The sequence below is a fragment of the Artibeus jamaicensis genome, unplaced genomic scaffold, assembly GCF_021234435.1.
Source record: "Artibeus jamaicensis isolate MK-2021 breed Jamaican fruit bat unplaced genomic scaffold, CSHL_Jam_final contig_60, whole genome shotgun sequence".
Taxonomy (NCBI): domain Eukaryota; kingdom Metazoa; phylum Chordata; class Mammalia; order Chiroptera; family Phyllostomidae; genus Artibeus; species Artibeus jamaicensis.
Genome location: NW_026521900.1, coordinates 7,761,821 through 7,776,271, shown reverse-complemented (window position 1 = coordinate 7,776,271; position 14,451 = coordinate 7,761,821). Strand labels below are relative to the sequence as shown.

Here is a 14,451-nt window from a genome sequence, read left to right as displayed (position 1 = left end):
CTTCTTCAAAGTGGAACATAACCATACACCTATGAAAAACCTCCACCTGGCAAGTCTCAATCAGTGGTAGAATTTTTAACAAATACTGCCATAAAAGGTTTTGAGACTAAGCTTTATTCAGAAATTAACATATTATTTTTAGAATTAACAGAATTTTTAAAAATCTCGAAGAAACAATTTTATCCCAACGTGCAATCATATAATAAAAACCCTCACATCATCATGACTGTACTTTTCAAAATACTAACTGTAATTAATGCTTCTTAAGCAGTTCTAGAAGCCAGTGTATCTACTTACTTTTTTAATTGCATAAATGAATTGTGCCATAAAATACAAATCTGATATGAACTTTTTTAAAAGCTCACTTTACTCTCTATTATCTTCTGATCTTTGTAGTATCACAAGGTAACATAAAGGCAGAATAGTCAAGGTCTGTGGCATACACAATAGAGGATGACATAAAAATTTCTAAGAGAAGTAAGTATTACAAAGACAAAGAGCCTGGTGTTGAAATAGTAATAATGCCTGGCTCAGGCAGATAGTCCATATTCCTCTGTAAGCCATCAGTCACTATCAAATAAACTACCCAAATCAACTTAACTATAATGGCTCTTTATAGAGTGACCACCTTTTAGCACTCAAAGTCCTGAACCCAGGTGAAAACCCCAGACCTGGGCAAAATAGGACATTAGTCACCCTCCCTCCTATTTTCCTTTTCAACAACCAAAAGACAGAGGCATAGTAAACTTGAAGATGTTAGTTCGAACTGTCCTCTTCAAATTGTACAGGAAAGTGTTCTGTCCTGTGGTAGTCACTTTAATAGGTGTTTTCCAATCAGGAGCAGTGAGCTACAAGTGATTTTTACCCTCAACAGAATAGAGTAAAATAAAGATTTACCAATATATTTAGTCTCACATTTATGAAACAACCCTCAAAAGTTATTTAAAATGACACGTAGTTATGACACATGGCTTCAAGGCACTAGATATTAAAAAATGAAAATCAGCTGTTTTCTTATTCCCATAAATTAAATGATTTAATATAACCTGAATATATTTATAAATTAATTTCTATGAGTTCAAGATTCTTTTTCTAACCTATCCTCATCTTAGAAACTGAAATATTGCTGCATTTTTTAACCTTCACATCATTGTATCTGTAAATACATCATCAGTACAAAATCCTGAGTTCAATTTAAAGAAAATGGGAATCTTTTATGTTTTCTCAAGAAATTGTCTCTGGAGAAGGATGAGATCATTTAGATGATATAATCCTTCTTAGGCATTTTTAACACTGATACTACTTTTCACTTAATATCTTTCCATATAATTAAAAAATGAAGCCACAGAAAAATACTGATTTTCTTAAACCTAGAATCCTTTGATTCATCTTAAATTTTCATCAACAATGGTTCATTTTCAAATGGTTGAAAGAAGAAGGAATTAGTCAAGAAACATATGTGTATGGCCCATGGACACAGACAACAGTGTGTGGACTGTGGGGGTGAGGCAGAGAACTGGGTAGAGGAGGACAAAAGAGGAATAACTGGAGTAACTGTAATAGTATAAACAATAAAATATTTTTTAAAAGAATGAATCATTCTAATATACTCTAATTAAACAAACCTTTTTTCAAATAAGAAAGTTTTAAAGAAAGCCATCTTGAACCCAATGAATATTCTTAAAATTTTTACTGGCTACTTTAAAGTATACTACATAAACATAATAATACATACTTATTGATAAACACATAATAATCAACCTAATCTGCTACTGGAAGGAAATCTACTCAGAAACAGAAAATAACTGTTTGAAGAAAACCACTGTATCAGAACATGCTTAACGCATACATTCTTTTTGAATTAAATGAAAAATGTCACCTCAAATGTTATGACATATAAAAATATAATTTAAAAAAAGCCAAGTAAGTTTTCATAATTACCAATAATTTTAATACTACATAGCAGGATCACTGGGCTACAACATATGAATCTTTGTAAACTCATTTTTCCTAAAAGACTTGCAAACCCCATTTTTAATTCCCCCAAGTCATCTACAATATAATTAATACACAAATAATCAATCTCGCTCACTGGCGCAGGTAATTTTAATTCAACAACTCAGTTCATTGGTATATCTACTTTGGATACAGGCTGTTCACAATAAGTCATCTGACATGTTCCATTTCTACAAGTAGCCATGACAACCAATAGTTAGATTCAATAATTCTACAAGAAAAAAACTGCGCAGGATTTATCACTATCATTACTACTACTACTACTACTACTACTACTACTACTTGACATGAAGTGATTTGAACATATATAAAAAACTATGGTTATTAATACTTACTTTCAGCATTGGACAAAGTGCAGGGATTACAGTCAACCAAAGCTAACTGAAAATGCTGTAAGGAAAGAGTAAGAAAATTAATGTACTAAATTTAGTTTATATGACTGTGTCTGAAAATACTTTCCAGGTATGTATGGTCTAACATGATAAACCTATACTATGCAAATAAAACATAGTAGACTACCAAGTGGAATTATGTTGAGCATTTCCTGCTAATAACAGCCAGGTTTGTGAGAATGAAGACTTTGGGAAAGAATGAACTTTATCAAGTTACCCTGTGCATATTTCTGTTTACATGAAAAAAGCTTCAGATGTTTAAGTCTTCAAATAAATAAAATGTATTAGTTACAAACAATTTAAACAGAACACATCATTTTTAAATCTAAAAGTTTGATGGCATTAATGTCAGAACACCACTGTTTATTTCAAAATGAAACATGAACTTTAGAAACAAAAAAATTACTATGAGAATTATGATGAAAGTTAAAACTATCTGCTCTTACTGATATTTCAATAATCACTGCATTTAGTGCCTTTTAAAACTTAAAAAAACCTATTTGGACTACTACAAAGAATGCACAGGCTATAAGGAGCCTGTGTTCAAGTTCATTTATGAAACATAATTACCCTTTTAGAATGTGTTATTATATGTCCATAAAATTGCCTATAGGCAATTTTAGTCCATTAATACTTATACCATATGACATTAGCTTGCCCCCCAAAATGTTAAATTTGATATACATTTTTTAAACTGCAAATCATAATAAAAAACACTGAGTGACATTTAGTTTGTCAACATTAAACCTGGTATGTAAACTAAGAGAAGACAAGTATTAGAGTTGGCATAGTCTTCAAGAAAAATAAAGTACATCTTGAAACCAACCTCCGCCAAGATGGAGGCGTAGGTGGAAACACAGTGCTTCCTTGCACAACCAAGTTTAAAGACAATAAAGTTGTAGTTTAAAAAACAAAAAAAAACACGCAACCAAAACACAGAAAATGGAACTATACAGAGGTCCGAAAACAACGAACCGATCATCCAGACCAGTAAGAGGGGTGGAGCCAGCAACTGGTGGCAGTTGGCAGACCCCAGCTATGGGGTTGCAACCAGCAGACCCAGTGAGGGCACAAGGCGGCTGGCTCACTGCGATCACACATTCGCGCATAGAAAAACCAGCAAAGGAGCGAGCAATGAGATGGACTGCGAAGGCCCCAGCGGTGGGAAGCAGCAGAGGGGACCACCATTACCCCTCTCTGACCACGCCCCCACATACAGCATCACAACCCAGCAACCTGGGCAGCCCTGTCCTGGTGAACACCTAAGGCTCTGCCGCTCATTCGTAACTGGCTCGAACAGACCAAATCATTATGGCTCAAGAAGAACTCAAAGCTCCAGAGCCAATAACTCTAAGCGACCAAGAAATAGCCAACCTATCAGATGCACAGTTCAAAACACTGGTGATCAGGATGCTCACAGAACTGATTGATTTTAGTCACAAATTAGAGGAACAAATGAAGGCTAAACATTGAAATGAAGGGAAATACACAGGAAACCAATAGTGATGGAAAGGAAACTGGGACTCAAATCAAAGGAGTGGACCAGGAGAAAGAAAAAAAAATGACCAAACAGAAACATATGAAGAAACAAGAATTCAAAAAAATGAGGATAGACTTAGCAACCTTCAGGACATTTTTAAACGTTCCAACATCCGAATTATAGGGGTACCAGAAGGGGAAGAGGAACAGCCACAAGTGGAAAACTTATTTGAACAAATAATAAAGGAGAACTTCCCCATTCTGGCAAAGGCAATAGACTGCCAGGAAATCCAGGAAGCTCAGAGAGTCCCAAAGAACTTGGACCCAAGGAGGAACACACCAAGGCACATCAGAATTACATTAGCCAAGATTCAAATGAAGGAGAGAATCCTAGAAGCAGCAAGAGATAAGGGGACAGTCACCTACAAAGGAGTTCCCATCAGACTGTCAGCGGATTTCTCAAAAGACACCTTACAGGCAAGAAGGGGCTGGAAAGAAGTATTCCAAGTCATGAAATCCAAAGACCTACAACCAAGATTGCTCTATCCAGCAAAGCTTTCATTTAGAATGGAAGGGCAGATAAATGCTTCTCAGATCAAATTCAAGGAGTTCATCATCACCAAGCCCTTACTATATGAAATATTAAAGAGACTTATCTAAGAAAAAGAAGATAAAAAAGATGAACAGTGCAAGGACAGCAAACTCACAGTTATTAAGAACCACACCTAAAATAAAGCAAACTAAGAGGACAGCTAGATCAGGAGCAGAACCATAGAAATGAAGATCTCATGGAGGGTTAGCATCAGGGGAGTGGGAGCAGGAGAAGGGGGGAGAAGGTGCAGAGAATAAGTAGCACGGACAGTAGCTAGAAAATAGATAGGGGGGAGGGCAAGAATAATATGGGAAATATAGAATCTAAAGAACTTGAGACACGTGGACACAATCTAAAGGGAGAGATGGTGGAGAGGGGGTATGCAGGGTAGAGGGGAATGAAGGGGGGAATAGGACAACTGTAGTGGCATAATCAATAAAATATATTTTTTAGAAAAGCACAATACAACCAATTTTTTAAAAGTACATCTTTTTCAACTTTTCTAAAAAACTACCGCATTTTCCGGACTATAAGACCACCTCCCCCTCCATTTGGGAGGAATAATGGTTTTTAATGCTGCTGTTGAGTTCTGTTTATATTTACATTGGTGAAATATTATGTTACTTATGTTATTAAATATTTTACCATATTTTCTGCTTCAAAATTTCTTTCTTATTTTCCTCTAAAACCTAGGTGCATCTTATGGTCCAAAAATATGGTACTTCCACAAATGTATATTCAAATTTTATCATTTAAAGTAACCAAGAGCCAAAATACAAATCATTTTTAAAAAGCTGACCACAATAAGTTCATTCCTATCAACAATAAAAATATCTAAAGAGTTATATTTTATTTAATCCTTACCTGAGGATATGTTCATTGATTTTTAAAGAGAAACAGGGGTGGGAGGGACATCAATCGGTTGCCTCTGTAGGAGGCAATAAGTTTTCAGTACTGTATTTCAACACAGAATCAACAAAACTGCACTTGATCAACTGGAACCCTCAATTAACAAAAATAAACAAATGTCAGCTACCCAGTGTTACAAAGAATGAAATATTGGAGGGATATATGCCCTGGCTGGTGTAGCTCAGGGGACTGAGTGCAGGCCTGTGAATCAAAGGGTCACTGGTTTGATTCTCAGTGAAGGCACATGCCTGGATTGCAAGCCAGGTCCCCAGTGGGGGGGGGGCGGCCTGGCATGGCACGTGAGAGGCAACTACACATTGATGCTTCTGTCTCTTTCTCTTTCTCCTTCCCTTCCCTCTCTCTAAAAATAAATAAATATCTTTAAAATATATGTAAGGGATATAAATTTTGAACGGGCAAACTACAAACAAAATGACTATGACTCTTAAATACAGAATATTTAATCCATTCAACAAATGAATTTATCAAGGGCCTATAATGCTCTGAGGACTATGCAGACACTAGGGATACAATGTTCAACAAAAAAAAAACAAAACTAAATTATTTGCCATGGTCAACAGAATGAAAAAAAGATCCAACATCTCAACACCCTGAGAACTGCTTTTATTTTTCCATGGGCCTACTAAGCAGATTGTATGCCCTCAAACATCCCTTGAGTGCACTACCATGGCAATAGAAAATAACACTGTTTTAAAAAGCGAGTACCACAAAACAAAGCATGCTTTATAACTGCTTTCCTCTAGACAAAAAGAGCAGGACAGGAGCCGCACATTTACATTGCAATATATTTCTAAATTTAATCTATCCTGCTAGCACAAATTAATATTTATATAAGACAGAACTCTCCTAAATCAACCATCAAAGGATATACACTGACCTGCAAAGAAGCAGCCTTCAAGATGGCAGTATTTTAGTTTTATTATTACATTGAAATCCCACAAAGGGCATAAATGCATAATTCAAATTGTCTAGCCTACATTTCGCCTATCAATACTCAAGGGTCATTCAATGAAACCTGACAGAAACAGTTCTGGACCATGTTTTATATACCGCATTTTGCCATGTGTAATGTATATATTTTGTCCAATTTTTTTTAGTGAAAAATAAGGATGTGCATTATATATGGGTAGCACTAATTCTATATAAACATTTATGCATATGCATGTTATATAAAATTTCTTGCACCATATGTTCAAAAATAAATGCTAAAATGCCTTTATAATATAAAAAACAAGTATCTAAATATAAATCAACAAATAATTGAATTTGAAAATTACAACTAAACATTTTTTTCCTGAAAGTTGGGGCCAAAAATGTGGGTGCGCATTATGCATGGAAAAATACAGTAATTTTTAATCAATCTTAAAAGTAACAATGAAGTTGCTGAAGCACCATCTGAAACCCACAATACCATGAACTACTAAACATTTCCAAACAGCAACAATATAGAAACATTACTGGGCAAGGGTACATACTTAAAAGCATGCATGGAGACTGAAAGAACTTACAGGATAATTACTAACTTTAATAAACTAAGTAACTACAAAAAAACCCACATAAATAAAAATACTGATATACCCTTCGGTAAACTAAAGGGAGATGAGGAACTAGGGATGACATGATCTCACAGTTGTTGTTTTTTTTTAAAGATTTTATTTATTTATTTTTAGAAGGGAAGGGAGAAAGTGGAGGAAACATTGACGTGTGAGAAAACACTGACCAAAACACTGATAGGTTGCCTCCTGCATGCCCCACCCCCACCTCCACCCCAGCCAGGGACCTGGCCTGCAACCAAGCATGTGCCCTTACTGGAAACTGAACTGGAGACCCCTCAGTTTGTGGAAAGATGCTCAATCCACTGAGCCACACTAATCATGGCTGACATCACAGTTTCACCTCTAGCATCTAAACCAGATGCAAAATAGATGTACTTATCAACATATAAACCAGCAGAAATGACATGATAATCAGCCCCCAAGCCTAAAAATGCCATGGTAGAATATCCAGTACCCATCCCTGCAACCAAGAGAAGCAGCTACAATGTACAGGGTGGGCAAAAAGAGTTTACAGTTGTGAGAACATGAAACAATTTATTTTCGTATTATTATGTATTAATTATTGTATTATTTTCCATACTGACAAATGTAAATGTACTTTTGCCTCACCTTCAATATCAAGGGTGTCAAACTCATTTTCACCAGGGGCCACATCAGCCTTGCAGTTGCCTCCAAAGGGCTGAATATAATTTAAGGACTGTATGAATGTAACTACTCCTTAACTAGGGGCAAGGAACTTAGCACTGTCACCAGGTAGAAACAAGGTGCAGGGCCAGATTTGGCCCGTGGGCCTTGTGTTTGCCATCTGTGCTCTATATGCAACTCATACTGAAATATTATAGGACTGAAACTGATTGCTGTTGTGTGAAACAGTTATTATGCAGTAGACGCTTTTGCAGTTCAGACTATATACAAACTGCAGAAAACATTCTACAGAAAATGCATTTCCAAGTCAAGAGGATTTACCTAAGACATCTTTTTTAAAAGCTGCGGTGATTTTCTTTTTATAGAGGACTTCTGGTCCAATTTAACACAGGGTTTGATTCATTACAATTTCTGTTGACATCTTTATTACCAAAGTCACCTTTTGTCTTAAAAGCTTTTGACTTGTTCAATATTTCAAAATAACTTTATAATATTTTGCTTTATATAGACTGAGGAACTTGATTTCTAGCTGGAGGTAGGATATCTGTATTCATGTAATTACCACATAAAACTAGAATTTCAAGACTTTATTTCCCTTCAAATTGTTTAACTTCTAGCTGTATACTCTGATTATCTCATGACTCTCTTCAACTATAGAACCCTTCAACTGTATTCCCAATCCTACAGACAAGCAATGAGATAACTTTTTATAATCAACAAAAAGTATGCATCAACATATAAATTAATCTGGAGTAATGTTTGGATTCTAGATCTAATCTTGCATGTTCTGATTCAGTGGGTTGCAGGTGATACCCTGTGAACCACAAAAAAAGCTTCTACGAATTATTCTAATGCACAGTCAGGGTTAAATGCCACAAAGTTTTTAAATCATGTGCTTGCCCCCCCCCAAAAACCTTACTTCAGAATATGTAGACATGGTGTGTATAGGTGATACTTCTGTCTATACTCAGTTATGGTAAACATAGCCTCTTATGAATAAAAGACTGGCAATCACCTTTTACTCTGCAAGCCAGGCAACTCTGCTATGGCTATACATCTACAACTAAACACAAGGTCCACTGAAATTGGTGTTGTAACAGAAGTTTAAAAGATAATTTCATAATGGAATCCCAAAGACATAGATGAGAGAAGAAAGAAAAGAGGCACTTCAGGCTGAGGAGACAACTTGTAATTTTTACAAAGCCCCGGTAAAACAGGGTTTATGGACCATTTAAGTGAGAAAAAGGAAGGTGTGTCAGGTACTCTTTTCAAGTCAAAGGCAAATGTTTCTTTTCCATTGTTACAGACTGGCACAATTCTAAAAGTATGATTAAAACCAACAAAGGTCATGCTTAAAACTAATAGTCTATGATAAATGGGTGAGACTAGGGAAATGTCTTAGGATATAATGGTACTTAATTTTAGAGATTTCATATCTGAAAATAAGACATAGAACTGAAACTGGTAAATGATGGTAGGGCTTGTGAGAAACATTATATAGCCACGCTCATCTGACTGGGGTTCTCTGAAAGCCCTCAAACTCAGGTCTTTCAATTATCTTTGTAAAGCAAGGTTGTTAAAATAGTTTTGAGGAGTGACTCAATTACACACCAGTGACTAATAGTTAATGCATCCTGGCAATCTTGTCAAAAAAGAGGCTCTTTCTTTGAAGTTTATCCATCTGGTCTCTCTAAAAATTTCTGTTACACAAAAGTAAGACAAAAGATACTATTGATGCAGATGTTAAAATGTTTTATTTCTAGCCCTTCTTTTCGGCTCCAGACTTCTGTCTACACCAACTCAATATACTCCCAAATGACCCATCTCCATTCAGAGCTTCTTCACCTCCCAACCCCAAAACCTGTTGCTAATTTATCTACTAAGTAAGTTAATAGAAAAGTGATTCAAGCCAATAAATGTGAAATATCTTCCCATAATAAATCAGTTAATTACTTCCTTAAGATTCCTAGGACATATTACCATTCATTCATCCATCAAAAACCCATTTATTCTACTGATCTTGTTCATCTGTTTTTCCTGTACCTGTGTCCTACCTACTCTCCCAAATCCTGCCTTCTACCGTATTTTATACAAAAGTATAGCTATGATACTGACTAGAAATTTTTAAACACTGGTTCTAATATGTGTCTAATCTGTGTACATAAGGTTGACATAATGTCAAAGTTTTTTGTATCTAGTGTACAATTTGTAGTCATATTAAATCAAGATGGCTAGGTACACAAGTAACAAATACAAGGTGAACATTATATATATATTTTATAAAGGGGTAATTCAATAATTTTCACTGTAAAATGTTGTTTTGTAACAATCTCTTTATAAAGTATGACGACAGATACACTGAATGTTTCATAAAGCTTCATTTGAAGACTAAATATTTACAACCACAAATTTAAGTAGTTTTGTATAAACATTAAAAAAACTTCTGCATATATGCATGCATGTATATATGTATTTATTTATGAGAAGGGAGGGAGAAAAAGGCGGAGAAAATCATCAATATGAGAATCATTAATCAGTTGCCTCCCGTACACACCCTGATCAGGGAATGAACCACCAATCCAGGCATGTGGTATGAAACAAAATACTTTTGAATTGGAAAGGACTTCTTGTACTTAAAATATATTTGCAGAGAGAAAACTTACACAGGAAACCTGGACTCACCCTAGCTTCTCAGTATCAGAGTGGATGATACTGCACACCTATGAGCAGTCATGTCCTTTTCAAACATGCATTTTGGAGTAAATGAAGTACTTCAGCTATTTTTACTACTTGACACTGGAAAGCATTTAATAGAACTCAGGGCAGAAATAAATATCAAATGGAAAAACCAAAACTGGACAGGCAGAGTAAAGCAGAGAAAGCACTGTTGAGTGTACATAAACCAATTAGGAGATCACCTCATACCAAAGAATAATATCTGGAAAGACTAAAAGGTAAAGTGCAAGTGGATGAGTACTACTTGGAAAAAGAAAGACCAGAGGGAATTCTGTCCATGAATGAGGAAAAAATGGACAGAAGGCAAAATAAACAGCAATAACCATCCTCTGCCAAAAGTCGCAGTGATGTTACCCACTTTCACTGCTGATATGGGAACTGGGGAGATATTGTTTAAAGGTATAAATTTGCAACTAGTAAATAACTCCTGGAGATCTAATGCACAGCACAGAGATTATAGTCAACAATATTGTATTATGCTCTTCAAAGTTACTAAGAGACTAGATCCGTATTGTTCACAGCAAAAATAAGAAAGAAATAATTGTGACATGATAGGTGTTTAATACTAAGGTGGTAATTATATTGCAATATATAAAATGTACCAAGCCAACATGCTGTACACCTTAAACTTATGCAATGTTACATACATGTCAATTTTATCTCAATAAAAAATTTAAAAAGACTAGAACAACAGCTGGAAGAGTTAAGCTGTTGAACATCATGAAGGGAGCAGGACAGGAGCAGGTATGGAGAAAAAGCAACTTTCATTATCTTCAGACAACTAAACTAATAAAAAATGTGCTGGTAAAACTTCAACAAAGAAATGTTACAGGTATTTTAGAAATTTAAGGACTAGTTAAAATTAAATTAATTGCTAGTATCAAATTCTCAGTATTTGTATAATACATACAGTTCACAGTATCTTAATTAAATGAAACAAATAATTTTTTGCATTCTACAGTAAATAAAATAAAAGACGAGACATTTTATGAATTACAAAAGTGGTTTCTATAAGGAAATAGATACATCATGCCTTTACTATCTTGGCACACTATCTGCCTTACTATCTTGGCATAAAAAATCACAATACAATTTGTAAATCTGTAATGAGTATAAGATCAAACAAGACACCTGGAAATAAAGTCATTCCTGTAGAAAAGTAACAATAAAGTGGAAATGCTTTTTCACTCAGAAATTTCATGTTGGGTATAACAGTAGAGGTGAGACAAGCTGAATGAACTGGTGAACAGGGGCATCTGGAGAAAACAACTGTGCTGCCAGTGTGCATAGAAAAGAATCTGTTAAGAGATGATAAATAAAACTAGCTCCCACCGACCTCGCTTGCTCTCATTCTCTCTCCCCCTCTCCCAGTATTTCCAGCTGATCCTATGACAGGTATTTTAGAGCCTCTCCTATTTAACTATTCATTTAAGAACACTAAGTACCTGGTAAAATGCCTGGCTAACATACAAGTCTCATTTGACTTCAACTAATTTCCTTTGAATTATCTCTGTCATTCTTATCTTCCTAACCCTTTCATAAGAACCCCTTCAATCAGCACATCATCTTTAAATACCAAACTATAAGGGAACTTATATTGATATCCCAGTCAACTTTCCACATGTTCCCTTAAAAAAGCCACTCTCTTTACCTTTAAAAATCCAAAATAGTTCTAATGTTGACATATTTTAGGGAAACTTAAACATGTAAATATTAAGGGCAATTTCTATATGATCTTTGTTAAAGAGATACTTTGGCATTAATTGACTGAATAATATGGATGTTATTACATGTTATTTTGCATTTATTAGCTTCACATGAAGCAAATTTTAAGTCTGCCAGGACATGAAAATTAGAGGTATTACATAAAACTATTTGCCAAAATTAGTGTACTTTTATTGAAGTAATAATAGCACACTGCCTCAAACACATAATGAATGTAAGCAATTAACATTAATATCATTAAAAAGTAATGAAATAATTCTGAATTAGTTATATGGTGTTAAATAGGCAACCAAACCCACTCGGGGAAGTATTACTTAAAACAGAGAAGAAAACCAACAAAGTATCATGTAGAAATGTCACCCTGAAATGGACTCTGATTCAGATAATATTAATCTGGTTCATAAATTAAGAATTGGTACTCCACCAGTCACTAAACATGTGGAATCTTTACTGGCCAATTTAATGGAAAAATAACACCATATAATTAAGTAAGCTGGACATTAACTTCACATTTCTGAGGATGGGATAAGTGACAAAAAGACAAGTATTAAAATCTAGGATTAAAAAAATGGATTTCACAAACACTGTATCTATACAAGATCCAAGTAAAAGGAATTTGTGGGGTAGGTACAGTTATTTCAGTTCTACAGATAAAAATAGGATCAAAAGAATTAAGCATCTTGCCCACAGTCACACAATTAGTTTACATGGCAGGGTCAAATCTGAAAACCAAATTTGCTTGCTCTGAAAGTACCAAAACAGAATGAATCTGTTTTAGAGATACATTTCTGGAGAAAAGTAATTACCAGAGATTGAAATAAAACCGAAGGACCTGGAATGAATTTCATGTGTGGGTGAAAAGAAAAATCTATTCTGAAAATAAACTACTTTATTTAAATATTTTACCATCCAAAACATACTGTATATGCAATATCCCTCTTCAGACATAGGGAAACAAAATGAATTAGAGAAGACCTAACCTGTAACACACAGATTTTTCACACCATCCCTACACCAAAATACTCTTTTCACCCACCATTTCACTCCATAGGATTAAAGCATAGGAACAATGTATTTAGGGAATTGAGTGCCCTGCTCAAACACTGGGCAAAAGTGGTCTAAGAGTAACCACAACTTTAATAGGAATCAATTGAGAATGGCCATGTGGTTTATTTCTGGCCAATGAGATACAAAGTGATGTATTCTTGAAGAGATCAAAGGAAGTATGGGCCTTTCTCTTCTATGAAAATTATTACCAGATATGTATTGAGCACTTATTATACACCAGAAATTATACTAAGCACCTATGCCACTACTCTACAGTATCCTCTTACATGAAATATGGAAAAGGATTACTTTCATTGAACCTGGCATACAGCCTTAAGAATAAGCCAACATACAACACAGAAGAAAATGAATCCTTGATAAAACCTTGTATCAGTTCAATCAACCAATCCTGAAGGTTGCACTTCACATAAGAACTACTTTTCTGTTGATATTTTAATTAGCTTAAGTTGCAGTTTCTGGGTTACAGTCACAGCTTCTAATTAATGACAATGCTTAGTGGGAAAGTCAACAAAGGATCCACACCTAAGGGGAGACACCTAAGGGGAGACACCTAAGGGGGGAGGGGCATATCATTCCTTCTGATTCCTACCTTCATTTACACTAAATGCTAAGCACTTACAATAATATATTGAAACACCACCTTCTCCTCAAATAAAATGTTGATACCTAAAATTCTTCTGAAAATAGACAAGGACTACTGCACAGAAAAGCCTTAAAAAGCCAATGACAAGATAACATAAAAATCAAATTAAACCTCATTATGGGGCAGAGAAGTATCCAAGACTCCTAAAATTCTTTTCTATGTTCATAATAATGAAGTAAACAAAAATGATATCAAGTATTTAAATAAATTTTTAAAAAGCCCAAAACAAGATGCATGTAAGGCGATTTTGCTAAAATCATTATGACTTGAAAGTGTGGTTAGTCTTTACTATGTCTGAAGAAATAACAGTTGTATGTAGGAAGGTTTCTGTTGAATATGAGTAAGTAGGAACATTGTCCAACAATGTTTTCCCTGATTAAAAGGAATTTTAAATAATGCCACCTTCATGGAAACAGATGTTTGCATCCACAGAATTATTTAAAATACCACTGTACTGATATTCAGAGATATTTACATTCCACAAATTGGGACATATCTGATTACTTTTTTCGACTCAAATATATTTCCTAAGCAACATTTACCAAACCCTTATTCAATGCATAATAGGTGTGTTGTTTGGTGCTGTAAAATGCTCAAGTAAGTTTGTTTTGTACTACAACACATTTCAAGAGTCTGTTAGCCAATATACACTGTGAATGTCTAAGAGGA

The 14,451-nt window shown here is 34.8% G+C and overlaps 1 protein-coding gene across 4 annotated transcripts in view; it reads right to left on the bottom strand.

The window, feature by feature from the left end:
• KDM6A (lysine demethylase 6A) overlaps positions 1 to 14,451 on the bottom strand; it is a 175,092-nt gene that overhangs the window by 71,040 nt on the left and 89,601 nt on the right. For all 4 annotated transcript variants that reach the window (XM_053670650.1, XM_053670653.1, XM_053670652.1 and 1 more), the window contains exon 7: positions 2,352 to 2,406. In XM_053670650.1, coding sequence (XP_053526625.1) covers positions 2,352 to 2,406 — 55 coding nt within the window. The remainder of the gene's footprint in view (positions 1 to 2,351; positions 2,407 to 14,451) is intronic.